This window comes from Varanus komodoensis, unplaced genomic scaffold, assembly GCF_004798865.1.
Source record: "Varanus komodoensis strain SLA01 unplaced genomic scaffold, ASM479886v1 scaffold8, whole genome shotgun sequence".
Lineage (NCBI taxonomy): Eukaryota > Metazoa > Chordata > Lepidosauria > Squamata > Varanidae > Varanus > Varanus komodoensis.
In genome coordinates, this window is record NW_025336481.1 from 12,991,235 (window position 1) to 13,018,074 (window position 26,840).

Genomic DNA, 26,840 nt, shown 5'->3' on the forward strand with positions numbered 1-26,840 from the left:
AGTGTAAAGCCTGAGGCTTGAGAAGCACTCATGCACATAGCTCTAGAACATGGATGGACAACATGCAGTCTCTGCCACTCTATCCCTTGGCGGGTGTTCAAGGATAGGCTGGACGTCCACATGGTGGGCATGTCGTGAGCGGAGCCGGCTGGCGCCGGAGGTCAGACTAGATGGCCCGGGAGACCCCTTCTGACTCGCTCTGTTTTCTATGTTTCTATCCCCACAAATCAGAGGCGGCCGGGGAAAGGCATGCGTAGCAATTACGGGATGCAAGCTAAATTTGACCCTTTCATTGTTCTGCAGTGGTTACAGAGTAACCAAAGCATTACATATACTCTCCATGGACAACATTTTTAAAAAGATATTTTATTATTCATTCATATCCAGCCTCTGGGGAGGTGACCTACGAAAGGAGAAGTACAGGAGGCAAAAGAGGGCCTCTGTTTGAATGCGTCATGCCTATGAAAAGCCCAAAGGGTCAATGTTAGCCTGCCTGCAGGATGTGTTTGACCCTTTTAGTGCTCCGTAAAGGGCACAGAGCCACCAAAAGGAAAATTCATCCATTATGGACACAAATTTTCCAGAAGATTCGATTTTTAAAATTATTTCTTTTATTCATTTATGTATGGCCCACTAAAGGAAGGCGACAAGGGTAAAATGCCCACTGAAGAATTTCAGTTTGGCAGGAAAAGCATCCATACTGACTATGAATTGCCCAAAGGTGTGAAAATAGCTTGCCTGCAAGCTAGATTTGGCCCTTTGGATGCTCCGTAGTAGGTATGAAGTGAACAAAAATTCAGATTTAGCCACTATGGGCACCCTTTTAAAAATATTTATTTTTGGGATGGAGGGGTGCAGCCTACAGAGGGAGGGTGCCCATGGGCCAGTGGACCTTTGCACTTGCCCACTCCCACGCTAGATTAACGGTTTAGAGTTGAGTCTCAGTCGAGCCAAGGTACCCAAGAGGAAAGGACGGATCTTGCCCAGGTATCTAGAAACAGCACGTAACAGACTTCCATGCAATAAAAAATAGCACCAGTTTTTAGTGTTTAAAGATAGTTGCACCCATGTTACCTTCTGGTACTTGGTCCCACAATTTCTGCATAGAAGCAGCTTTCAAGAAGAGAGGGGGGGGGAACCCAACATGTGTATCTCATGAAGGATCCAAAAATGTACGCTTGAAAAATAAACACACCTCAAAGCAAATTGTAACAGATATCTACATGCCCTCCTGGCAAGAAGATCTTAAGTCTGTGTGTGAGAACGGCTTTAGGAAGCTTCCCTCCTGTCTGTCTGTCTGGCTGTCTGTCTGTCTGTCTGTCTCTCACTTCCGATGCTTGTCCATCTTCTCAATGCTTTTATTGGTTTCTGCCGGGCTCTGTTCCCCTGCATTCATGTAGCTTTTGTCCGCGATTTTGAGCGCTTCGTTCAGGTAGTTCTGGACAGATGTCATGGCAGCACAGATTGCAGCACTTCCAAAGCCGTGCGTGATGAGGCTGAAGTGAGTCAAGCAGCCTTGGATGCCAGGGTCCAAAATCGGGCTTGGCCTTGTGTTACCAAGAGGGGTTCGGTCCTGGGTGAGGAGCTCGGTGAATTCTTTACAGATCTGTCTGCAAAAGACACACAGACGCATGTCACCAGAAGAGGCATCAGCAACAGTACACCAATCGGAAAAAGCGGCCCTTCACCTGTACTTCAGGAAGAGGGAAGTTCTGGTCCAAGGGCCAGTTCCAGGCATCTGGGATTCCCCCACCTCCTTCCCACCAAACAAAGATCCATTTGGTAGTTTCCTGACTTTTGTGTCTTTCCCCCTTCATTTGAAAAGTCTGAAATGCCTCTCCCAAGGCTTAGCTATTGATAGCAAGGAGCTTTCAGCTAAATATGCTGCCTTTTTTTTTTTTTTTTGCTCCATCCCTTTTGCTTTTGGCACCACCCACCACTGAAGTGCAGTCAGTTCCCCAAGAGTTCTTCCCAAATAAGATTTGGCCCCCAGCCTTCTCCATCCCCACTCTCCAGAGATATACAACTAGCTTAATGAGTGAGGGGATCACAACCAGTGGTGCAAAACAGAATGGCCCAGCATTTCTGCCCCCAAAATACCCCCCAGGAGAAATGTTTCATGCACACACGCACGTGCGTGCGCACACCCTTAAATATTGCAGCCAGACAGGTGTAGGCAGAGGTTTGGAGCAATGCTTGCGTGAGCAAATAATCGATAAGTAGCTGCCCACCCCGTTTTCTGCTTAGAACATCCATGGGAGTAGGTAGTGCCAGACCAGTTGTCCCTAGAGCCAAGGAGTATTCACAGTGACGACCAGCTGTTTTTCAATGTTGAAGACAGGGGACTTTTCCAGATGTGCCTAGAGACACCGGGGATGGAATGCCTGGGTGCCAACGCCCATAGGCATGGTTCACAGAGACCAAACTGTGCACTCAAACCTTCTGCATGCAAAATGTGGGTTCCACCACCAACGTAGAGGACTTCCACATGGGAATTGGACCCACAGCCTTGACATTACCTGCATCACGGCCTGACCAACTGAGCCACTTGTACAATTGACCTGCCTGGTGTACTCGGAACGTAAGTTGCCTCGTACTAGGTCATCCCAACGGTCCAGTTATGAACCACTCTAATGGCCTATTTATGCTTGCTCTAACAGGCAAGACCCTCTCCGGGACCTCAGGCAGAGATGGCACCATCACCCCAATCCTGATCCTTCTAAGTGGAGAAGTCTGTGCTCCGTCACTGAGACTGGGTCTCAGGAGAGCAATGTGCTGGCACAAGCGCACCCAGCAACCATCATCCTGAAGGAAGAATCAGCCTGGGATCTCTCCTGTCTCCGGATGTGCTGAATCAGGCTTGCTCTCGATCGGAGACATAAATATGCCCCCACTGCCCTGTGGCAAGGTAGTCCAGATTCTACAATGACAAAATGGAAAAATGTAGACCAGGACAAGCCATGAATTAAAACAGATCTCTGTGGTCTTTCTGGATTATTGCCTGATTACAAAAATCTGGCCAGTTTCCCCCTCCCCCTTAAACATAGTTTATTGATTAATCAAATCTGCATCCAGAAAAAGGCCTTTTAAAAAAGCATTTTCAGGGGATGACTATGTCGGCTGGAGCTAGCAAAGATCACAGGAAAGCCTCAGCCGTGTGGCAGTTTTGCTTCCTGTGTGAAAGACACAACAGAATGACCCTTTTGAGATGGCGCTTCCAAAAGTGCGTGTTCAAAAAAAGGTCAACCAAATAAAAACCTGCTAGTAGATTAACCAGGGCTACTTTTTAGTGTATCCCAATGGGATTATTTAGTATAATCAGCAACACACTGTAGCTCCAGTTTGCAGTAGGGGAGGGGGGAGTGCAGAAGGAAGAACAAGGCTGAAGGCCTTTGGCACAGCTGCTTTAAGTCTGGAACAAAACAACCTACCCAGTCCAGGGAAGGAGGGTGGAGGAACTGCTTGCTCCCCAAGTTTTGCCACACCCAAGCTGGCAAGGTAGAACATAGGGAAGAGGCATTCTTCTTTTCGGTGCCCTTAAAAAAAAAAAAAAACTACCCCCCTTCCATTTCTCCCAATGGGAGGGAAAGAAACTTTAAAGACTGGCGTTCATGGAAGGTATGGTTGGGCACTGGCTGAGGCCCCTCACCCAAACAATGGCCCAGTGACACAAACTCTATAGACTCACTCCTCCTCTGTGACCAGTTTCCCCCAGCCATCCTCCTGTTCTGGCCCAGACAATGGGAGATGAGAAAGAGGGGCAGACAGTACCACGCCTGCTTGCTCACGGGCCCTCTGGCTATGAAGCAAGCAAGGTGTAGCGAGGAAAAGTGATGCGTAGCAACAGCAGCTGGTGGTGAGAAGAAGGGGGGCTAGGAGGATGTCTCCGAAACCTGGAGCCAGCACCAAAGCCAAGCCACGTCCAGGCTGGGAAGAATTTCGTCCCATTCTAAGGGGGAAACGGAAGGCTCTAGATCCTGAAGACTGGAAGCACTTCTTCATGCATCCCTGGATGGCTTTTGTTTTGCCCTCTCTACCGAAATTCCACTGGTGGAGGGTAAGTAGAATGCTTGCAGCACAGAGGAAGCTTCTGTCTCTGTGAGCTAGGAAGGGAACTGCAAAATTTTGAAGCCTGGGGACACCACCAGGGAACCAGAGGGCTGCATGCCATTTTGCCTTCAAAGGAACGGAGGGTTGCTTCTGCAGGGCTCAATCCAATGTTACTCCTACATTAGGAGTAGGTTCATTGAAAAGAATGGAACTTGAGCTAGACTAATGCCCACTCTCCTCACTTTCATTTTATTCTCTAGTGGGGAGGGCAGGGGAGGGCAGGGAAAAAACAGATCCTTGACGGGGGTGAAAGAAAGGGAGGGAATATTGTGCAGTAGCAACAGAAAAGCAACACCCACCATTAATGAACAAAATTGCATTGCAATTTTTCAATAGACTGTTTTAAAAGATCCATAACCCTAGTTATCTATAGTATGTATTCCTATATATTAGCATGTAACAGAACATACAACTATTATTCAAATGCAGCAAAACCCCCACATTCACTGTTTCAGTTACTGCGGTTTCACTTAACCATGGCTGACCATAGTCCAAAAATGAGATGCAATGCAGTGCAGTGCAGCCTACTCGATTTCATGAGCCTTGTGCACACAGGGAGGGATGAGCGGCAGCTGGGAAGGGGAGTGTTCCCCATGCAGATGTTTCCTCTCATCCCCCGCCCCATCCATCCATGCACAGCACATTAGGGTGCAAAACTCCAATATTGTCCAGGCAGCATGACAGTGGAACCAGTTGCCTAGAGAGGTGGTGGGCTCTCCCACACTAGAGACATTCAGAAAGAAACTGGACAGCCATCTGAGCGGGATGGTGTAAATTAGTGTCCTGCAACAGCAGGGGGCTGGACCCATGGCCTTCATGGCCCCTTCCAACTCTACTATGCTATGATTCTATGAAACATTTTTCTCATGATCCCCTGCATAATAATAAAGCACTCCACTTATCAGGAAATGTGGGTGCTCCAGTTCACAACAGTATTTTTAGTTAAGAGCCCATGTAACATATTTATGGACAAAAAATGTAAGCCGATGTAACTGTTTCATCTGAACCAATGCTTTCCATGTACAGACACCCCCGAAGCTGCAAAAACAGCAGGACCAAATCTGTTTTCTAACAAATGTTTCAATGGCACATCTTGCCAGGCAGCAGAAATTTAGCACACCAAGTAGTAAATGACAGAAAATTAGCCTTGGGACTAACAAACAGATCCAAAGTAAAAATCAGCCTGTCTCTCCAAGTCTGACAAACAAAAGTTCTTTGCCAATTTTTAAAACCTGGATTCCCCCATAAAGTTAACCGCGTATGAGGAAATATATCAGACTACAGCTCATGTGAAAATATTCGCCGTAGCAGTCTAGCTGCCACTTGGTACAGGAAGAGTCCAGTGCAATCCACTTGGGAAGAGGATCCAGAAAAGAAGATTCCAGAACTGACCGGGGAAAGGCACCTAATCTATGCACCAAAGACCACAGTCTAGTACAAGCCAATAAATGGCCTGATGGTACAAGGAAAGGTCAGGAAGACCTAATCCACCCTCTTTGATCAAAACTGCATCCTTTTGGGGATGTGTGTGATAAGAAAGAAAACCCTTAAATGTATGAAGCAAATCATTAAGCTTCTAGAAATATTTGCCAAATATAAATGAATACTATGCAAAACAAACAATTTGAGGTATAACATTCATTTTGATGCATATTTACTCTAGTCAATAGACTTTCTGTAAATGCCCATCTGTCAATGTCCCTTGAGACCTCATTAATTAACTTATTCAAATTAAACTTAATACTTTGTGATATGTTTCTTGGGACAAAAATAGCCACAGCACACAATCTAAATTGTCAGTTGGCTAACACACTGTGTGGTGTGTCCTCTCTAACAGACATGAATTCCAGCTTTGACAAGTTAAATAGACTAACCAGATAACTGTGCAAAACTGTTAAGCATCTGCACCAAACCAGAACAGAAGAATGGAATTGCAAAATAAACAATAGAAGATCATTAGCACAGAGAATAAATTTATATTCTAATGCATTGTGCCCAAATCCAGGAAAACTAGAATCTTTCGAACAGCACACACCAGAGTTTCCAAACATAAATTGAATATCAATGGAAAAGTAGGAGATCCCTTCATAGTGCCTCTCTCTCAAGACAAAAGCAGAAAACAAAACTCAAGACAAACCACCAAAACTCCAGACAAACCTCTCTCAAGACAAAAGCAGAAAACAAAACTCAAGACAAACCACCACTGGGCCTAACTCTGGCTCTAGGAGCTCTGTATACAATTTTAACTCATTTCTAAAATTCTGGAGGAAATTTACAATTTCTCAGTGTGGTAAAGATCAGTTCTGAATACATTCTATCAAAGGTTTCCTTTGCATTCAGAGATAATGCCAGCTGTATCCGTTCTATTCTTATTTAATGCAATCAGATCCACAAGGGGATGTACCCAAGAGGCTCTGAATGTTCCACAGTTAGGAAAAAAACCCCACAGGGATCACTGGGATTTGTGCCATTATGCAAGAGGCACATAGTACCTATTGAACTCAAAACATTTCCCAAGATACAATTAAAATGAAAAGCCACTTAACTTCCTCCCGTTGACTTTTTAAGCACCACTTTCAAATAACCACTTTTCTATCCAGCTGCAAATGAAAAAACACGCAACACTCTTTTGTTCAGAAAAGGCTGTAATCCTCATAAGAGCTAACATACAATGCAGTGAGACGGCACAGTTGCCCTCAAAATTTCTTCCTGAGTATCTCCTCCGATACTCAAAGAGTATCTCAAAGTTCACTTTGATGAAAATTTCACCAGCAGATTCAGTGAACATAAATAAAACAAGCTGAACCCCAAAGTGGCCACAAAAAAAATTAATGTGATGTGTTAGACTACAACTCCCAGATTCCCCCAGCCAGGAGATTATGGGAGCTGTAGTTCAACCCATCCTGAGACGGCCACAATACAGAAGGCAGAGTTATATAGAGTATCTCAAAGTTCACTTTGATGAAAATTTCACCAGCAGATTCAGTGAACATAAATAAAACAAGCTGAACCCCAAAGTGGCCACAAAAAAAATTAATGTGATGTGTTAGACTACAACTCCCAGATTCCCCCAGCCAGGAGATTATGGGAGCTGTAGTTCAACCCATCCTGAGACGGCCACAATACAGAAGGCAGAGTTATATAGAATATCAGGGTCTATCCAACATCTTTGGTTTCTTCAACAAAATAACTAAACCCATAGAACAGTTCAATTTTACAAAAATCCTGAGACAAAACCACAGAAAACCCAAAAAGCAGACTTTTGATATAGAAAATGGGAAGAGCAGCATTTTGCTTGAGGGTAAATTTGCTGCTTTAAAAAGCACTACATGATCCATGTTTAGGTAGCTCTTCAACTTCAGCCTAAGCAAGAGAGTCGTCCAACTGGCTCTTTATTACTGGGTTCTGTAATCATGGGGACCCAATCTGCTCTTCACCGAGCAGTTGAGCATTGAATGTTGTTAAATACCAGGCTGTTGAGACATACTGTTCTGAATCCAGCTGAGATAACAAACCATGGGGAACAACCCACCGTTCCTGGGTCAACAACAGACCATGGGTTGTTCATGGCTTGTTAGCATAGTGGGATCAGACAACAGAATGACCAGTAATAACCCACAGTTCAACAACAGCCTACACTCAATCCATAGTCAGCCTTTGAGTATGATTTCTTGTGTTGTCTGAACCCAGTCATTCTGATCAGATCCATTCAGCATCTTTGGGAACCCATGCTTCTATTGTTATCTTCAAAAGGAAGTCACCAGTCCTTTCAGCTGCCGAGCTAAGTTTGAAAGCATTGCTCAATTCCTTATGCAATGTAAAAAGGTCACTCTGCTTTGCACAATCCACATTGCAGAGTTTGGCTTTTCCAGATGGCATGCAGGTCACAACTTAACTTCTAATTTGGGGGCTGGGAGAAGAAACGTATCCCACAGGCTGTAGATTTTGGGAGAGGCTGTACCACGACCACCTGTGGTCGCTCCTTACTCCCCACATTAATTGAGAACCCAGGCCCTGGCCCAGAACTCAGCTCTAATTTGCAGGTAGTATTTTGCATTCACATGTCCTTGGTGTGCCCACTTAAGAGCTGCTGCTCTCTAAATTACAAAAGCAAGAGAAGAATTTCCTAGAAGAAAGGAATATAAGAACTCTCTGTCTCAAAACAGCAGTCCCCTTGGATCAGAAACATGTCACAGTCACTTTATTGTTGTTACTGAAACTCACTGGGCAAAAGTCAAATAACTAAATAAATAAGCCTCATTTGGATTGTGGTAAAGGGACACACTCAACAGTTGAGAGTTGGCCCATCCAGGCCCAGGATCATTTTGGTTCTCCTGCTGAAGATGTGCAGACACAAGCAACAGAGATATTTCCGTGCAATCTTATCAGATGCCAACCTCCCAAACTTAAGCACCAAGTGGAAGTTTGCCAACTTTAAATGTTTCTAAAGTTCTGGTATAGATTGCTCCTTACTCCCCAAATTAATTTGAGAGCCCAGGCCTTGGCTCTGGCCCAGACCTCGGCTTTAGTTTGCAGGCTAGTGCTCTGCATTCATGACATGTCCTTGGTGTGTCCACTTCTTAAAAGGAGGTTCTGGGAGCCGGTGATGGGAAAAAACAAGTTCCCCTTGTTATGGTGCTTGGGCAGGAGCTGATCACCGGATGCCAGGCAGACAGAAAACTCAAGAGCTTTGCCCTTTTTGCAGCTCTTGCTTTACCTAGGAACTCTGTATACCACTGTCAGAAGCAGCATCTGTTTTATATTGTCTCTCTGAAAAACCACCATGAACTTTTGTTTTTAAAAAAAACAAAGAACAAAGAGGGAAGTAAGATCTCCTTAAGTATTATGCTTAAGTCCCATACATATTTCAACAAAAAAAAAAAAAAAAAAGACACGGAAACATAGAAACAGAGTGGGTCAGAGGGGTCTCCCGGGCTATCTAGTCTGACCTCCAGCTCCAGCTGGCTCTATCATGACATGCAGACAGACAGAATGAGCCCACCATCTGTTTCACAAACCAGGATGTACTATAGCTCAAGGGCCAAGAGACTAATCCAAGAACCAGACGTTTCCTCCTCAAACCTCACCTTCACAATGAGAAGCAGAACGAGGCTCAAACTGCCCTGGGATGGCAGCTACAAGTCACTGCAGAAATATTTCCCATAATGCTCCAGAGCAACACTACTGTGGGCACTCCAGGGCATTGTGGGAATTATAATAGGGTGACCCCTCAGAGGCTGTTGCTACCACACAGTAAGCCCTAACCCTCACTGGCCACTACATTAAACTTCCCACCATGACCAAACCTGGAGCCAGAGTAGCCTAAAGCCAGCAGAAAGCCTTAAGTAAGCCTCAGAATTGCTCCTGTCCTGAAATCTACCATATTTATGGAATCAGCAGTCCTTAAATTTGTCTCCTTAGGATTATTGAGGAAAGTTGTTTAAGCATTAGGACATCTTAGGGGTGCTATGCAAACACGCACAGATTATTCTACAGCAAAGAGACTCCTGTTTAGACAAAATACCTACTTTGCAGCAAGCAGCATGTTCTTCCTGGTGGCCATCTCATTGCGGCCCAGATGGGGTCGAGTCAAGTATTCAGCCACAGCTTTAGAAGGAAATTCAGTTTCACAGACGTAGCCAAAATCCCGGGCAAGGTGTACCGCTTCACCTGAAAATGGGACAAATGTAGGAAAAGAAAAAATTTGCTTACTTGATTCTTCCACAATTATGGTCTGCACAAGAACTTTGCACATGTTATTTCTCAGTGATAGATCTTATTAAGAGCATAACATCTAAAGTAAGCCACAACCTTGAATTTACAAGAGCTAAGCAGTGCTGCCAAGAACAGGACATTTCCAAGGGCGTTCATTCAACTTAATTTGGAGATGACTTGATGGCACAGAACAATGACAATTTTTTTTTTGCCAGTTATTTTTAAAATGCTACCAGATTTCTAAGGAGTAAATAGAGGAAACATTTTATGGAGACCATCTGATCACTTATATTATTATTATTATTATTATTATTATTATTAGAACATTTCTATGCCGCCCCTTGCCGAAGCCTATATCCAACCGTTGCAAATAGCTTGCTTGCTTGCTTGCTTGCTTGCTTGCTTGCTTGCTTGCTTGCTTGCTTTCTTTCTTTCTTTCTTTCTTTCTTTCTTTCTTTCTTTCTTTCTGGGAATCTGGAACTCTACTCTGTTATACTAGATATACAACAGAAGTACTGCTATAAAATATGTTATGATGTTTATATCCTGTCTTTATTCCTCTTGCAAGGAACCTTAAATGGTTCTGTATGGTCCTCCTCTTTGTTTTATCCTCTCAGCAAGCCTATGAGAGATGGATCACTGTGTCAACTTAGCCTAAGGGGACACTAGAACTGGGATCTTCTGGTTCCCAGTGCAACATTCTAACCTCTACACCGCACTGGCTGTCTAACATGGGTCTCCAAATCGTTTGTGGGCTAAATTCTGTCTTTTCAACAAATACTTCACATCTTCCCCCAGTGTTTCTGCTAGACAGTGAGTGAGGACAAAGATATTAATCTGTAGCAAGTACAGGTAATATATTTAGAAGTCAGACAGCAACTGAAACGACATGGATTACTCAGAATATCAGCTTCCATGTTCTTCATGCAGCCTGAAACAAACACTCCTCTAGGAATGAATGACACTTGTCAAAACACCTGGCGGATCAACTATTCCCTTTGATGGATTGATTCACCCAGAAATTCACCCAGCTCACATTCTAGGTACTGAAAAACCATAGGGTGTCAGTAGATTTGGCCCATTAAAAGTTCAGAGGATGAACACTGGGGGGAAAAAGGGGGTCACATGTGGAAGTTAATCACTTGACTGTACGAATGCAATACCACAGATCAAATACTACAAGTATTACTTTGAAAACAAACTTTTAAAAACTGTTTTCTGTGGAGGCAATTCATGAACTGATTTGACATTCAACAAACATCACCCGAACAAGCAATATTCATGCATTGTGAACTAGATCAGGGTATTCCAGTTTCTTAAGGGGGGGATGCTTAAAAATCCAACTGCAAATCTATTAATTCCTGACTTTACAGCTTAGTTGGGCTATAAATATGTAACCTGGTTTTTAAAATCTACTCTATTTTACTTATTTAAATCTAATTTTCTTTTAAAACTGTACTAATGAATCACTTTCATTTTGTTAATCTCTGTTTGTACTTACGCTTACCTTTCATTAAAATCATCCACCAACCAAAAAAAGAGAATTGAGCTAGGAAGTTATGTTTAGAAGTCATCCAGTCCAAATACTCATCAGCAGAAGATCTATTCTACAGGATGCAACTATGGTATTTCTAACAACAGTCAACGACTCTGCTTAAAAGAAACACCCATCACTGCCTTCAGCAGTTTGATCCAAGCCCAAATAGCTGTAGAGATTCCTGCTAATATTTATCAGAAGCTTGCCTTTCCTGCAATTTCCACCTTTTGGTTTTAGTTCTACCCTTTGGGGAAAGGAAGACCCTAGTTGTTCCATTCTTCTGCAAGATAGCCCTTCTAATACTTATCCGGAAACCATCCTTTGCCCTGAAAGTTATTAAAGACCGGTGGCAATTTATTATAAAATTGAAATAATTTATACAGTTATAAAAATTTATAAGAAATTGCTACTGCTCAATAGGGTTTGTAAGGATGTAGTTCCGTGCATCTTTTAGATAGGAAAACAGTCCTCTGGAACTGTAGGACTTCTGCCCTGCCCCATCTAAAAATGTATCAGATGGCATACTAAATTGGGAGTTTGATTTTACATTGGGCAATTTGTGGCTCTTTAAATGTTTTGACCTAGAACTCCCATAGTCCCTCAGCACTGACTAAGGATGATGGAAGCTGAAGGTTAAAGAATCTGATGGGCCACAAGCTGCCTCGCTCTTTTTTACAGGCTGCATTTAGTTAAAATTGTTTTAGGATGTCTTATGTTGCTCTGGGTACTTTTAAAGTAGAATTTAAAAGCAGAGATAAGCTCTGTGAACGAAATAGAGATCATTTCACACATTTAATGCAGCAATTCAAATTTGCTAGACGTTATACCCAGCAAGGGTCACAGCCAATCTCAACTGCCTGAAGAATGTGGCTATATTATGTTCATTTGCAAACACGGTACTTTATTTTTAGCATTCAGTTATAAATATTTTAAGACCATAGACTATAGGCCCCGTTTTTTGCCTCCAAGTTTCTTGCCAAATTCAAGTAGCAGTAACAACATCTAATACAAGCCCACAAATCAGAAAACTGGAACTAATTCCATTAGCATCCCATCTGGAAATCAGAACCTTTAAACTTCAGTTTAAAAATAAATAAATTAGGAAGAGTTCTGAGAATTCCACTGGGGAATCATTCATCACTGCAGTTGGCTGCTCCAGGGCATTTAGATCTCTCCGTTCCCAAGTAAGCTTTCGGAACGAGTTCTCCTGTTTTGGACTCGTCTGTATGTCTTTAGTCGGGGAGATCTCATTAGTAATTTTAGACCTCTCTTCCCAGCTTTTAATAGCTGCTTTTAGCAATGTTTCATCTCTGCACAGAGCTTTTAAAAAATTACACACCAGGACAACAGTTTCTAAACTGCCTGGTTGGGTACACATATGCCCAGAGACAATAAAAAAGACAACAAAATATGTTAGTTGAATGATGGAACGGTTCCTGCTATCCCACTGGAGAGGCTTCAAACAGTCTGTTTCAAACAATCCTGTAACTTGTACAGAGAACAGTGGTGCAGCAAAGTCCACTTCCACCATAACAGCGGGGTTCACTGGACTCAAACATGGCCCCAGTTATAGTTGGAGGCGAAGGTTGCCAGTGCGCCTCAGCCATCGAAGCTTTGAGAAATGCAGCTGCACCCCAGCTTCCCACAGAATGGCACCCTCCAGGTTCTTTACTACATCTGCCATCAGCCTCAGCCATCACTGCCAAATGAATGATCAGGGATGATGGGAGGTGTAGTACAAAACATCTGGAGAACCACATTGAGGAAGGCTTCTTCCATGAGCACAAACTGAGAAAAGCTTCCATGAATGCAAAATTCACATCAGCACAGAGCAGTTCCTCATTCACAAGAGAACTGCATGGAGGTAATACAGGTATCGTCAGGTACATCACCCAAGAGCTTTGTCTATGGAATGGTATAGAAATGAAAACACACTGAGGATGTTAATCCTCCTTCTCAGGTTCCTTACACTTACACAATTCCAACCACCTGTCCCCAGTAGCTGTATCCATATTCTGCAAGGTTTCAATGGCCCGTTGCCCATTAAACTTAAGATTTGAGGACTGTGCACCCGAAGTGCACCAAAGTTTATGCCACTCCACCCCTTGTTCTTTCTATTTCAGATAAATTGGTGGGTCATAACATATCAGATAAACAAATCTGTGCTTCAGCTAAAGGTGGGAACCTTGTATAAATACTTCCATTTCAAAAGACATTTTCATTGCAGATAGAACTTAAAGCGGTTCACTCTTTTACCCGGAAAGGCTTTTTAAAGAAAAAGAAAAGTAATGAAGAACCAAGACTGACCTTCCACAAGCGATGTCAGTAATGTTACATTTGCAGCTTTCCTTCTGCCAGCTGGAAGGTTCAAACCAATTTTGTCCAGTTTCTCCCTTAGTGATCGGCCACCGTTTTTAGATTTGGCCCTGTATGCAGGGAAAGAAAAGGGCTGGGTTTATTTAGCTGCATTTCTGAAGAGGTTGCGTTTCAAAGCAATTGGAAAATGGCAAGTTACTGACATTCATACAGTTCAGTTGGGAAGGGGAGATGACAAAACAAGCTCTGACCTACTTTTTCATGCTCTATCACACAGACATCAGAAAACAAGATCAAAAAGAAAGCAGGACCAGAGGAGAGGGTACACTTTGCCTTTACACCATCAAAATTATGACCAAATATAATGAAAAGTAAAACCTTGTATATGCATAGGGCATCAGATGAGCTTTTGTTGGGTGAGGGATGTTAACCAAGACTGTAATCCTAATCAGCCTGCCCCAACCTGGTGCCCTCTGGAAATACTAGGCATCGGGTAGCTGCAATCCAACCTTCCTGACAGGCACCAGGATAGGGCAGGCTGATGTGCAATCCATCAGAATGAATGGTGCCATTTAGGGAAAGGACAGAAACACACAGGCATACTTCCCTCCTCATCTCAGCCTGTTTTTCAGAAGCTATTACTGGCTGTTCCTCAAACACACCAACAGATGTTGAAGGTATTTTAAAAGGACAGCAACTGTGCACCCTCCTCCAGAGGAGAACAGCCCTCTGTAAGAAAGGAAGGCAGCCTTTCTTTAAAGAGCTGTCCAGTCCAAACTGCATCGCTAAGAGGAAGAACTAGCACAAGTTCCCATTAACAATTAGCACCTGACATCAGAAAGGGGAGGCACACGGACTCACCAGATGCTGAATATCCCCAGCATCATGTGAAGTACTGCATTTCTATTTAAATGATAGTGATTGTTCAAACTGGTGTCTGAACATTTCACTTAGCACATGCAAGCATTATGCAACCTTGTCCTCTTTCTGGTGATAGTTAAGTGGCTACCCTATTAAAAGTAGCCACACTCTTTAAATGCACTTGTGTGTTTTATTTTTAAATACATTGCAAGAACATTATGAACTTTGCTCAGAGTTCTCTCCCTGTAGAAATTCGGGTGACCAGCTCCTGTACTCTTAGCAATGGCTCAATGTGGAGATATTAACAGGCAATAATGTTAATTGCATTGCTGGTAAAATAAAAGGCACCTCAAATTTTGCACCGTAAAGGCATAGCAGCAGAGTAGGTCTTTTTTCCTGGCTACTTGGCACTCATAACAGACTCTTGAATAGTTACCCCGATTGGAAAAAAATAATAAAATCAGTGGACACATTTATTTATGTGAATGCCATTTAAATATTGTGCAGATATGGTTGAGCAAAGCAAACTGAACATAAATAACACAATCTGCACTTTTTTTTTTTTTTTTTTTGATTGAGAGGGAAAGCATCCTATTAACAGGAATAGAATGCATTTCTAGAGCTGTTACAGCACTTTTCAGTTCTGGAAATGCAAAGGGTGGCAAAGAGAAGAGAGAAAGTGTGAACACAATGCTTGGAAATAAACTCAATTAGGATGCAGTGATTGTATTTCTCTTTACAGATTTATTTTGTGTTCTCTCGACATACATGGTTTGAAGGACAAGAAAGGATTCACTTTCAGTTTGGCACAAGAAGGCCCGGTTACAGGGATGGTTTGGAGGCAGAGGGGAAGGGAAAAGGAAAAAACGAAGTACTGGCTCCTACCTTCTAAGAACCCCTCCCAGCAAAGAAGCGTTGAGGCATTCTGGGGGGGAGAGCCTTCTCTGAACCTCTGCTACTGTCACTTTATATTTAGATGTTGAACTGAGGAGAGAGAGCCTCCCAGGAACAGAGCAGAACACTTCGTTGGGATTGATCACTACCCCGATGAGTCCATCCTTCTGGCAAGGGAGACCTAATGCATTGTTTTTCGTTAATGAAATGGGACCTAGAGAACCAAGATATACAAAACAAGATGGAAACAAAAAAACGGATGGTGTTTCTCCCTCCTCTTAGGGAAGCCTACATCATTACAATTTAACAGATCTGTTTGCATGCCTTAAAAAAACCCGAAATTGACATTTTAAGATCTATAGAGTTCAACCCACTCTTGACAGAAATGCTCAGCTTTATTAATGCTACAAAAATGCACAGTTCATTGAACAACCAAAACACAACAAAAAACACAGCAAACAAGGGCTCTTTTTCCTTGCACTTACTGAAATGACATCCACACATTACAGAAATTAAATTCTAGGAAGAAAAGCAGTGGAACTTAACTGCTACCTGGACACACTTTGGAAGAAGTGAAGGGTTGGAAAGTTGAAGTCTAACCCCTTTTCCCCAACTTTTTTTCCTTTTTATCTTCTCCCACCCCGCCAGTCTGCTGGACTGTGCAACAGTAAAGTATTTAAACCCATACACCCAATACTTGAGGATTCTCAAAGCGGGTGGCACTAACAGGAGAGAATAGTTAAGTGGTTAACAAAAATCTCAGATCTGCAGTTTGCTGCAAAACATTTCTGTTTTTTCTCAGACACATTTTTCCCCTCCAAGTCACCCTAAGGTTTCAGACAAAACCCTCCTTTGACTTAGAGATGACATGCAAACTAGGGAGGGGAAAGCGAAGTCAACAAGGAACAAAACAATGTCATTTACCTTGCTTCCCCACCCTACCAGCAGCTTTATAAATGCCAGCAATTGAAGCTTTTCCATGTGGATCAATGCTAACCAAACTCCTTTCTCATCCATTCAGCAGCATCTAGTAGTTTAACTCATTTCTCTCTGCCTAGGAAGTCTGCCAACTATTTTACTTTGCATGAGCCCCTGTAAGAGTATGTACAGCTAAATTCCATCACTCTTTTAAAAAATTATTCATGGCAGTGGTGAAAAGTTCTCCTTCTCTCATACTGAAGGGACCCTACTAGAAGTAACACTGGGGTCCAAGCGAAAAATAAAATTTCCGCCTGAAGCAGTTCTTTTTCCTGATCAGTTTGCACAAATTAATTAAAATCATAAATACCCAACTTTTCTGTAGTATACTATCCTTCTGTAGAATTTGAGTTCAATACCTACTCTTCCTTAGATTAGTGGAATAACAGTTATTCTTCAGTTCCAGTCAGCTACCAAAACAGATTACTAAAGCACTATTTAAAATTATTTAAAAATAATTTTTCAGCTATATTGTATCTGCATTGCTAAACAGTCCTGGAAACAAAACTACATGGGATGCTTCCAGATGAAATGAAAAAAAGATCAAATATTAAAAGAGCATCTGCACTAATATTTGATTCTTGTCTTCTACGTCCATAGATAATTTCTTAATTGGAAAATGTCTTCAAACCAATGCAATTGTACAGGAATTTGCTCTGCTTGAAACAAAGTATAAATGTTTGCAGGGGCAGCAAGGGTTAACCAATTTGTAGGTTATAGATGAGAGACTATCTGTTCTGGTACAGTGATTAAGAATTGTTCTTGAGAAATTACAGTTCAAACTAGTTCAAATTTCCTAGCTGCACAAGAAAATTTAACAACCCATTTTAAATCCATTTTATTGGACCCAAATTGCATGCCTTGAATAAATAAGGCCTTTTTAGGCATTGGTATGCAAAACAAACACACACTAGTCAAATCCACAACCCACTTACTTTGGAGTAAATGGGTTGCGGAAGACAAGCCTCAGGCACACACGCCAACTCATGCAAAAGGGGGCTGGGGAGAACAACCCTCTTTTGTTTCCAAGAAACTTCCCTTAAAAAAGGTCACATAACAGGAAATCTTATTCCAAAACAATCTACCCCCAACTAAACCCATCATTTAGAAGTATAAAAATGCATTTTTTTAAAGCAAGCATAAAACAAACAGCAGAATGCGCACTTACTGACCTTTTCTAATGACTGTCTGGTCATGCATTAATAAATGCTGATCTTCCACATTCTGGAGAGAGAATGTGATTTTTTTTAGAACACAATTGTAGAATGAAATTTATGACCCTCCTCCCCATCCAAAAAGACAGATGCATACTTTATTATCTTTATCCTAATGGCTCCCACATAAACAAAAAAGCAGAGAACTACATTCCAGCTCCTGCCTACCTGAAACACCTAAGCTGCAAGGAAGAGCTTTTCTCTTTTGCAGTATGTTTCTACATGGCAGCAATCTGTGGTGACTATGCCTAAAACCTATTGAAAGCAATGGATTGACAGTAAAGCTGCAGTCCTAAAGCCTTTTTAGGGGGATAGCAAATCACACTGAAAGCTTTTGAACAACATATATTCAGTTCATGCCTTTGCTTACTCAGAACTAAGTCTAAGTCGGAAAGGGCTGTGAGAGTGTTTAGGATTGCAGCCCCCATACACTGCAGCCCCTACTTGCGGACACCACTGATTCTAGGAGGAACTTTGACACTACGAGCATTAGCTGAATTTCAGCCAGGGCATTTAAGTATCTGATTTATATCCCACCTTTTTCTACTAAAGAACTCAATGCAGCTTATGTCATTCTCCTCCTGTTCTCAATCTTATCACCACAACATCAACCCTGTGAGGTAAATTGGGCTGAGATCCTGTGACTGGTCCCACAAAGTCACCCAGTTGGCTCCATGGGACTAGAACCCAGAGCCCAAACAAAAGATCACACTGGCTCTCAGAGACCTAAGGATCGCTAAGCCAGTTCTCACTAATGCTGGAGGTGGAAGGGCATCCATGGGCTAATTTCTAGACTTCCCCACTCCTAGAATCCCATTAGGTAGGGAACTGCTCCTGCTACCAATGGCTGCCACAAAAGGAAAAAGGATGGAACCTAGTGCTAGCAGATGTGAAGGACTGCATTTAGCACTTCTGAGTTTCTGCAGAATTTTGCTGTCTAATTTCAGCAGCAAAATGCCTGTTTTATTTTTTATTTTTTTGCCGGTGTGCTGCTGAATTTCAGCATTGCACAGGCGGGATCAGGGATAGTGAGGGCCACGCTCCAGGGTATGGGGGATATTACTCATCCCTGCAGCGATACATTACAGGTCCAATAACCATAACCTAGGAGCACATTCCACAGAAATCACTAGGACTTATTTCTGAATGGGCATATATAGGGTCAATCTGTCCATATCCTAACAGCATGGCCTAACTGCAGCATACTGGATTAATAAGAAAAGAACATTGCAAAGTTCTTTAGGCCAAAGGTTTTTTTGGAGGGAAGGATCATATCGTAGCTTCTGTTGGGCAATGTCTGGTCTACATGGCGTCGCTCCTTGTCCTTCCAGAATTTAATTCCTTCCGATATTTTTTGTAATTAAAAATACTGACTGGGAGACTGGCACTCTGCAAAGTGAAATGTTATGCACCAGCACCATCTCTATTTAGGATCAAAAGAGTGGCTTGATGTTTTGGAGTCTGGGCCCTACCTCTACCTTAAACCTGGATTCTTGACAAGCGATTTCTTGGGTCACCCAGAAAATGAGCAACTGGCTATCAAATGAATCATGGAATGTCAATAAAGCAGCGGTTTTTGAGATGGACAAGACAAGGCAGCCATTTTCTATGACCAGCCATGATACTTGTCCAAACATTCAAGTGGATCCACCAGCCTAAAGGGGTTGGGGATCCTTGGTCTGAATGGCTTCTCAATGGCATGGATAAGGTGGCTAATTTTGGAGGCCGATGTGCTGAATGGAACTATAATGGAACCAATATAATTGAATGGTCAGAAGGATGTCATACAGTTTTAGCCTATGGAAGTGTGGTGCATCTGCTGTATCTGTCTCAGGAACTTTTGATTGATAATGGAGAAGAGGGAAGCTTTGTTTCCTTTTTTTCTCGAAGGCTAAGGCTGCAATCCTAGGCACAATTACTTAAGGGTAGCCCCTATTAAACTTGGTAGAACTTGCAGACGTGTAAATTGTATTCCACAAATATCGCCAAGGCAGTTGTCATTAAGTGAAACACTCTTCCATCAGCAGTGTTGGAAAAACACAGACTTTCCGTGTTAGGTTGTTCCAAAGATTATTCAAAGGCATGTGGCTTGCTTTACTCTTAAGCAGAATAGCAACCCAGTTGCCACTCCAGATGTTTTAGATCACAACTCCCATCAGCCCTAGCCAGCAGAGGCAACTATCAGGGTTATGGAAGCTGTAGTCCAAAAAGCTACCTCTGCAGTGGAAAATATGCAGGTTATACAATGAACCTTGATGGTCTGACAGATACCTGGCAATCCAGTGTCATTCAAACCACCCTATGCATGCTAAATAATGTTGCGAAGTTCATGGAGCAATGCATCTGGTGTATGGTCCTTCTCCATGGGAATTGGGTCCATGGAAGTGTGGCATCCTGCCACATGCCCTCTGTGCTCCTAAGAAACTAGGAAGGTCATAGGCTGATCTTGGGCCGCTCACTTCTCCCAGTCTAACCTACCTCCTTCATAGCCCCATGTTCCCTGGAGGAAAGGGAGGCTATGCATTTGATAAATAAATAGAAGGACCAGTCCTTAGTTTCTAGATTTTTCTTTATTTGTTCATTATTACTTTTATATCCCAACCTTTTCCTCTTGCAAAGGACACAAGGCAGTTTACACAGTGCTTCTCTGCTCCACTTTAACTTCACAACAACCCCGCAAGGTAGGTTAGGCTGAGAATCAGTGATTGGCCCAAAACCATGGCCTCAGGAGAACTTTATCTGATGCCAAATCCCAGTGCAGCATTCTAACCATTATGCCAGACTGGTTCTCTTTTGGAGATGCTCATTTTACAGGAGACACCTGCCACAACACCTCAAAATGCAGTTGCTTTGATGAAGCAACCCAGCTCCTCCATTATGCTAAGGGATGCCAAGGGATGCCAAGACATCCCCCCTCACCCCTTCCAACCCTGATCCCAGCATCTTTACCTGCACCTCTTCCATCTGATGGGCCATGTCATGAAGTCCAAGGTTTTCTGCCAGGCTGGAGGCATCAAGGCCGTGTCCATGGGGCAGGAGCAGCTCAGATCTCCTGTAGGTTTCCCTTCTCACCCCAGCAGAGCCACTCTCCAGAGCTGGGAGATGGGGAACCAGGCCAGACCGGGCATGGTGGGACAAACTGGAAGGATCTTGGCTGGTTTGCCGGCTGGGCCAGCTGGTTTGCTGCTGGCTGGGAGGCGGTGGTGGCTGATGGAGGGAGTTGATGGAAAAAGGATCCCCAAGATGTGAATAAGGATCATTGGACTGGGAGTAAGGCAGAGGCTGGTAAGGGGGTGGAAAGTAAGGGGGCTGGAAATCTGAGGCCCCTGAGTGGGAAAGGGGTGGTGCAGGGCTGTACAAATGCTGGCTCACGGCGGAGAGGTGGGGCAATCTAGGGTTTCCATTGCTGCTGCCATCATGCCGGTCCTGAGGGAAGAAAGAGACACTAGATCAGTGCAAGAGCTTCGAGAGGCTGGATCAAGAGGAGAGCAAAGGTGGGGCTGGAGGGGGAGCAGGTGGGCAGCTCAACACACCTGCATCCTGAACTAAAAGCATAAGCTGGAAGAAAATTCCATTGCAATTAATGAGTCTTGTCAGCACATTCTGCGGCAGTTGCAAGGCAAGGAAGGTCCAAATTCACAGAGTGAAACTACCATGAGATCATTTTTGGGCACAATCCTCAATTCTAATCTTCCATTGGCTCCACTGATGACACACTTAAGTTCTCTGATGCCATTATTAATCTGAAATGTTGCATTTTAGAACTTTGATCGGTTCTTTCCAAGTAATTCCTGTGCCCTAAAATAAAAGTATCTGTTCTGGAGTGTACACTTTGATCCTGCTTAGGGTGGTGATTAAATTGTACTGGAATTAGGCATTCGTTAAATGTTACATTGGAATTGCAACTTTACTTTCTAATCTTTACATTGCTCTGGAGTATGCACTGAACAAGAAGGGTCTTATTGTCAAGCAGTATTTATGAAACCATTTGATTTTTTTAAAGAGCTCTGACATCTCATTTAAAAATGTAATTCTACTGAAAACATGGTCTCTAATGCTAACCAGAATCACAGGTGCTAAACCCAGATACTTTTACAAAATTAGTTTGTAACAGCCATTTGAGGACATGCTTGGGGTGGAGAGAACACATACAGACTAACTTGACATACATTCAAACCTGGATAAATTTACTCAGAAGTGCTACTGAGGCTCATAAGCATATGTAGAACAGCATTTTATTTTGGTGTTCTTAAAAATATTTTGCGCACACACTAAACGAAAGTTCCTTTCCACAGAAGTATCTTTCATTATATTTCCAAGTTTCTTTTTCCAACAAAGTACTCAGTATTGCAGTGTTCCTATTCACTTTTTCTCTCCACTTTTTAATTAAAAAATCAATTTTGTTTAACATTGTGGAAAGAAGAAAAATCAGGCCCCTTTTTCAAGTTGTTGTAAAAGTTATTTTGACATTTGGAAAGACTCTGTCGCTAACAGGATCGTGTTAGAACGGCTGCACCCTAGTCAATTCCCCCCTTTATTTTTGTTGGTACTCCAAGGGTCTTGCCAAAACTTTTAACACTCCCGTCTCCATCCTTGAGTGAAATCATTGTCAGGGGCACCTGCTAAGGGAGGAAAGGAGCTATTAAAATGTCCTGCAAGAAAACCCCCAGCTTTTTGCAGTATTTAGTATTTGAATAACACAATGTTGAAGTTTGGCAAAAATAAGATTTAAAACAGAACACAACAAAATAAAAATCTTGCTTGGATCGCTAGGAGTCGTTCCAAATAGCCATTTATGGTCTTATGGTCCAATTAAATGCAAATTCGGAAAAGTGTAAGCGTGCAGAGGAGGTCGAAGTCGCAGGGACGACCCCGGAGGCTGAGCCAACTTCTCCTGCTCGCGTTAAAATAACAGGCAGGTTAAATGAAGGCGAAAGAAGGGGGCCCGAGAGGGGACCCCGCTGGAGCGAGAAGCGGCGGCAGCTTCCTCGCGAGTAAGAGGTGGGACCCAGCGACGCCGCGGCTCGACGGGCCGCCGCGTCGGAAGCGGCACAACCCCGAACGGGGCAGGCGAAGCGGAGTCAAACCTGAACGCCACTTCTCCAGGCCCGATTCTCTGACTCAGAAGGAAGCTCCACGCCAAGCCATTCGGGGCTCGTCTACTCAGAAGCAAGCTCTCTTCTTGCATTTCCTCCTACTTCCTTCATGATTCCGACTCTCTGCCCTTCGGGGGCTCAGTTCCGCGGAAAGGGTGCCGGGGCCCCGCAGGGACTCCACGCTGCTTCTCCCCGCCAGCCAGACATCTCCCATTTCCCAAGGACGGGTCCCGCTTGCGGGTTTTTCGGTGCAGGGGTCATCTGCACGCACGCCTTTGCTCAAGGCACCTCAGCGATTCTAGGATCAAACCTCTCCTCCGATGCGCGTTCACTTGGACGCAATTCTCCGCTGGGTTCTCTGCTGCTTACGACTCCGGCTCCACATTTACCTGGGAGTAAACCCCGTCCGACCCGATAGGGCTTAACTGTTTAGACATAGGCTTGACTTAAAAATGGAGTTCCGCAAAACAAACAAAAACCCCCTGCCACGAGTGCGGGGTTGGGGACGCACACATGAACCCTGGCAATTAAGCACTAATCCAAACAAACTTTCCCCAATAATTTTTATTAATGAACCTTTCTTCTCTCGCTGGGCTGTGATCCTCTGCCCTTCACTTGTGGGGTCCATTGGCGAAGAACCCCGTTTAAACTTGCGCTACCCATCTAATCGATACGAGTTCCAATTTCTGAACGCCCCGGAAATTGGACCAGACTCCTAGAAGATGGACTCTTGGTCCATTTCAATCCAGGAGACGAAGATCCATTTTCGTTGCCTTCCCACGTCACACGGACACCCTTGCGCCCTCTCCCTTCCCTTCCACAGTCCCAGCCCAGGTATTCCTCAAGAAAAGTCTATCTAGGATTCGGAGAAACTCCACAGCCTGGAACAGCGTGCCCGAGGCAGGAAATCCTACGGCCACTTAACTAGCAGTAAACCCAATTGAGCTGCAAGCAGTTTTATTTCCAACGAAACCTCAGATAGGGTAGGGCTGTGCACACCTTTCGGAGCCCTGCCATTGCTGGAATTGAACCGTAAAGTCCTACGGCTGCAACCCGGTTTACTGGGGAGGGGGAGGCATCGGGACAAGAGGCCTTATTTACAGGTAATCGGGCTGAAATCCCCGTCATTCTTCCAAGAAACAAAGCATCACGCCAAGCGTGGAGGAAGATACATTTTCCAGTAAATATGCTTAGCGGAGTCGCTGCACAATCTAACCCGTCCGTCGCTGGTTTGTGAATCGCAACCGCTCCATAAGCTCCGCTCCTGCCTGTCCGAGACGGGACGACTGAGATTGCAGCAGCCCGCTGAACTGTCGGGGTTCCCCCAAAAAGAAGAGCGCAATGCAAGGAGGGGCGGCGCAGCCCAAGAGACCACCCAGAGTACGGTTTATTCCGACCCCAGGGCAGCAGCCGCCTGGTCTGCGTGGGGAGTGGGCGCGGGAAGCTCCCGCTCCGATGCCGGCTCCTCGGGAAGCGACGGGCCCTGCAGCCATTCCCGGCCAGCAGCCCCAGGCTGCGGCTCCTGAAGAAGCGGACCAAGGAGCCCTCGTGCCCCGGGAGGGCCGACTACCGCGCCGCTCTTCCACGCACAAGGGCTGAGGAGGATCGGGGAGTCCCTTTAAGCGCGCGCACAGCCGGCCCGTTGGGGGCAAAGCGAGCAGCCGAGGCAGCGGGCGCCGGGGCAGGTTAGGGGGCGCCGCGTCGCGCCGCGCCCCTCCCCGGCTCCCCTTCGTCCTCCTCTCGCGAGGGCTCCTTGCATCGCACAAGTTTAGGAGCTGCGGCACAAGCGGGGGAAGCGAGCGGCCGCCCAGCGTCCCTCGGCCACGCGCTTCCCGGCTCCAGCGAAGGGCGAGCGGCGCCGCCCCGCCAAGGTGCCGAACCGCCGCGGCGCTTCCAGGCCGCCCGGGCCGCTTGCGGGGCGCGGGCGGGCGTCTCCCGCGGGAACCGACTCGCGGAGCTGCCTCGGGCGCCGGTGCCCTTTCGGTGCCCAGGAGCGCCCGCTTCCTGCCAGTCCTGGCCGGGGCCTCTCGCCGGCCCGCCCGCCTCCCGGCCTCCCCGCATGGCAGACGCGCGAGTCCTCCCTCCCTCCCTCCCTCGCTCGCTCGCTGCCAGCGGAACCAGTCCGACAGGCCGGATCACTCGCTCCGCGGAGTTCAGTTCGCCGGCGCGGCTCTTCCTCTCCCCCCCACGGCCTCTGCCCAGCCCGTGGGCGGACTTCAGACGAGGCGTGCGCGCACGCTGCAGGAAAGACGGTGCTTCGCTCTCCCCCGGGGACGAAAGCGCAAGCGGCCGCTGCCCCCGAGGGGACCACTGCGTTCCTCCCCTCCCGGGCAAAACCAAGCCCCATCGCTTCTCTTTAAACCGGCAGGGAGGCAGGGGGATTAGACCGAGGGGAGGGGAGGGGAGAGGGGCTCGATGGAGCGGGAGCGCATCTATCCTCAATGGAGTTACCGCGGTGGTGAGAAATAGGATAGCCGCACAGCCAAGGGAGTGAATGCCACGCATTCGTGCTCATGTCTACTCAGAAGTAAACCACGCTGGGTTGCATGATCGCCACTTACTCCCAGGTACGGGGAATTTAGGCCTGCAGGGCCCGAGGCGGCGTTCCTGGAGAGCCCTCGGGGGAAAAGCAAGACTGAAGCGTGCGGTTTCACTTACCATTGCGCGGTTCCACGTGCACGGAACTGCACTCGCTCCGGGGGCAACTCCAGACCTGTGTCTATGGGGGAAAGAGTCGCCCGGCTGCCAGCACCGGCTGAGGAGCGCTGGGAGCTGGGCGACTTTTTCCCGTCTCAACATGAATAGGTCCTCGAGGTGCCACACACGCCTTCCCGCCAGCGGGCGGGGGGGGGGGTTCAGGTACTGTATCAACCAGGCAGAGGGGTTTTTCGGCCACAGTGACATCCCACTGATACTGATGCATGCAGGAGCTGCACCGAGCAGCTGCCTCCGATGCCAGTCTCACTGAAGTCCCATTCACTTCAATGGCGGCACTCGAAGCAGGGCTATCACTACAGACAGCCCATTCATTAGCTCACAACATACAAGACAAGCAGGAGAAGGGATCGCGCCCAAAGCAGCTCATTTGGTATATTCCTATAGGAAGTGTCTGTCTTTTGTCAACAGTTACAGGGGAGTAACCGGGCCGTTTCTGTACAGCTGCTCTGGAGTGAGCTTTCTTAAAAAATGTATGGCATATTACTCCAGAAGGCACTTTGGATTGATTTCAGCCCAGGCTTGGTTACTCAGAAGCAAGTCTCATAGAAAGAAAAGCGACTTATTAAGTGCAAATAAAAATGTAGCCGAAGTAACCCCATTCGGTCTTACGTCTTCCCCAGTATCATGGCATTTCTCAGCTTTTATCGAGAAAGCCACAGGATTTTTAAGTCGCTGGGCATTATTGTTGCGAGTTGTCACGGCCGAATACCCGAAACCCGTCCAAAATGAAGTAGTATCCAGAGACTAAAATCTTATAGAAGCAGGAGAGAAAATCGAGGGAACTTGCATCACCTCTCAGTTCGATTCACACATTAGTTTAAAAGCAGAATTTAGGCGATTTTTGAACTAGCCCAATCTCTCTTGTTACAATGCTTGCATTTCAGACCACGTTCTTGAGCCAACTAGTTTTAATAGAATCCTATAGCACTTATGTAGGTCTACGCCTCGTTACCACTCAGTGGGACTTCCGAGTAGCTCTTTCGGGGATTGCACAGTTAAGGCGTTCACTTAACTGAACGGTGACCCAATCAGTTAAGTTGATTAGCTTACGCCTCATTAGGACTAGCGCCTTATTCTAGTTTATGAGGAAATCAAGCCACATCGATCTCAAGGGAAAGCGTGCCTGGGAGACAGGTTTGTGGTCAGAAGAGCGCTGAATTTCGCATTTTCGCAGGCTAGAGTCTGATACAGGCTTACAGCCCAGGGCGTCTACGAGCGCGCTCCCATCCCGCCTCTCTACCCAAGCAAGCAGCGGCAAGACCCAGCCTCGCGTGAGAACCAGCCGCAGCCGAAGCGCTCACCTCACAGTCCTCTTCGTACTTGACGTTGTCTGCTAGTTTCCACAACATGGCGTCCAGTCTCCCCCACAAAAAAAATCAAAAATTAAAACCAGGAAGGGAA

The 26,840-nt window shown here is 45.2% G+C and overlaps 1 protein-coding gene across 2 annotated transcripts; it reads right to left on the reverse strand.

Annotated features, from left to right (window-relative positions):
* Positions 1 to 212: 212 nt before the first annotated feature.
* On the reverse strand, positions 213 to 26,840 carry TFAP2C (transcription factor AP-2 gamma). 2 transcript variants are annotated; one of them, XM_044455293.1, is made up of 7 exons: positions 26,741 to 26,840; positions 20,575 to 21,051; positions 17,584 to 17,635; positions 15,425 to 15,614; positions 13,670 to 13,788; positions 9,639 to 9,780; positions 213 to 1,610 (listed from the first exon to the last, which is right to left on the reverse strand). In XM_044455293.1, the coding sequence occupies exons 1-7, from the start codon at positions 26,786 to 26,788 to the stop codon at positions 1,325 to 1,327; spliced, it is 1,314 nt and encodes a 437-aa protein (XP_044311228.1). In that variant the 5' UTR covers positions 26,789 to 26,840; the 3' UTR covers positions 213 to 1,324. The 2 variants fall into 2 exon arrangements, with proteins under 2 accessions (XP_044311228.1, XP_044311227.1); XM_044455292.1 differs by having other exon boundaries at positions 15,425 to 15,647.

What these genes read in the sequence shown, in the direction of transcription:
- TFAP2C (XM_044455292.1), bottom strand. Translation starts at nt 26,788, where the DNA reads ATGTTGTGGAAACTAGCAGACAACGTCAAGTACGAAGAGGACTGTGAG. An exon ending in AGTACGAAGAGGACTGTGAG is followed by an intron (nt 21,052 to 26,740) that starts GTGAGCGCTTCG and finishes TTCTTCCCTCAG; the next exon opens with GACCGGCATGATGGCAGCAG. An exon ending in ATCAGATGGAAGAGGTGCAG is followed by an intron (nt 17,636 to 20,574) that starts GTAAAGATGCTG and finishes TTCTCTCTCCAG; the next exon opens with AATGTGGAAGATCAGCATTT.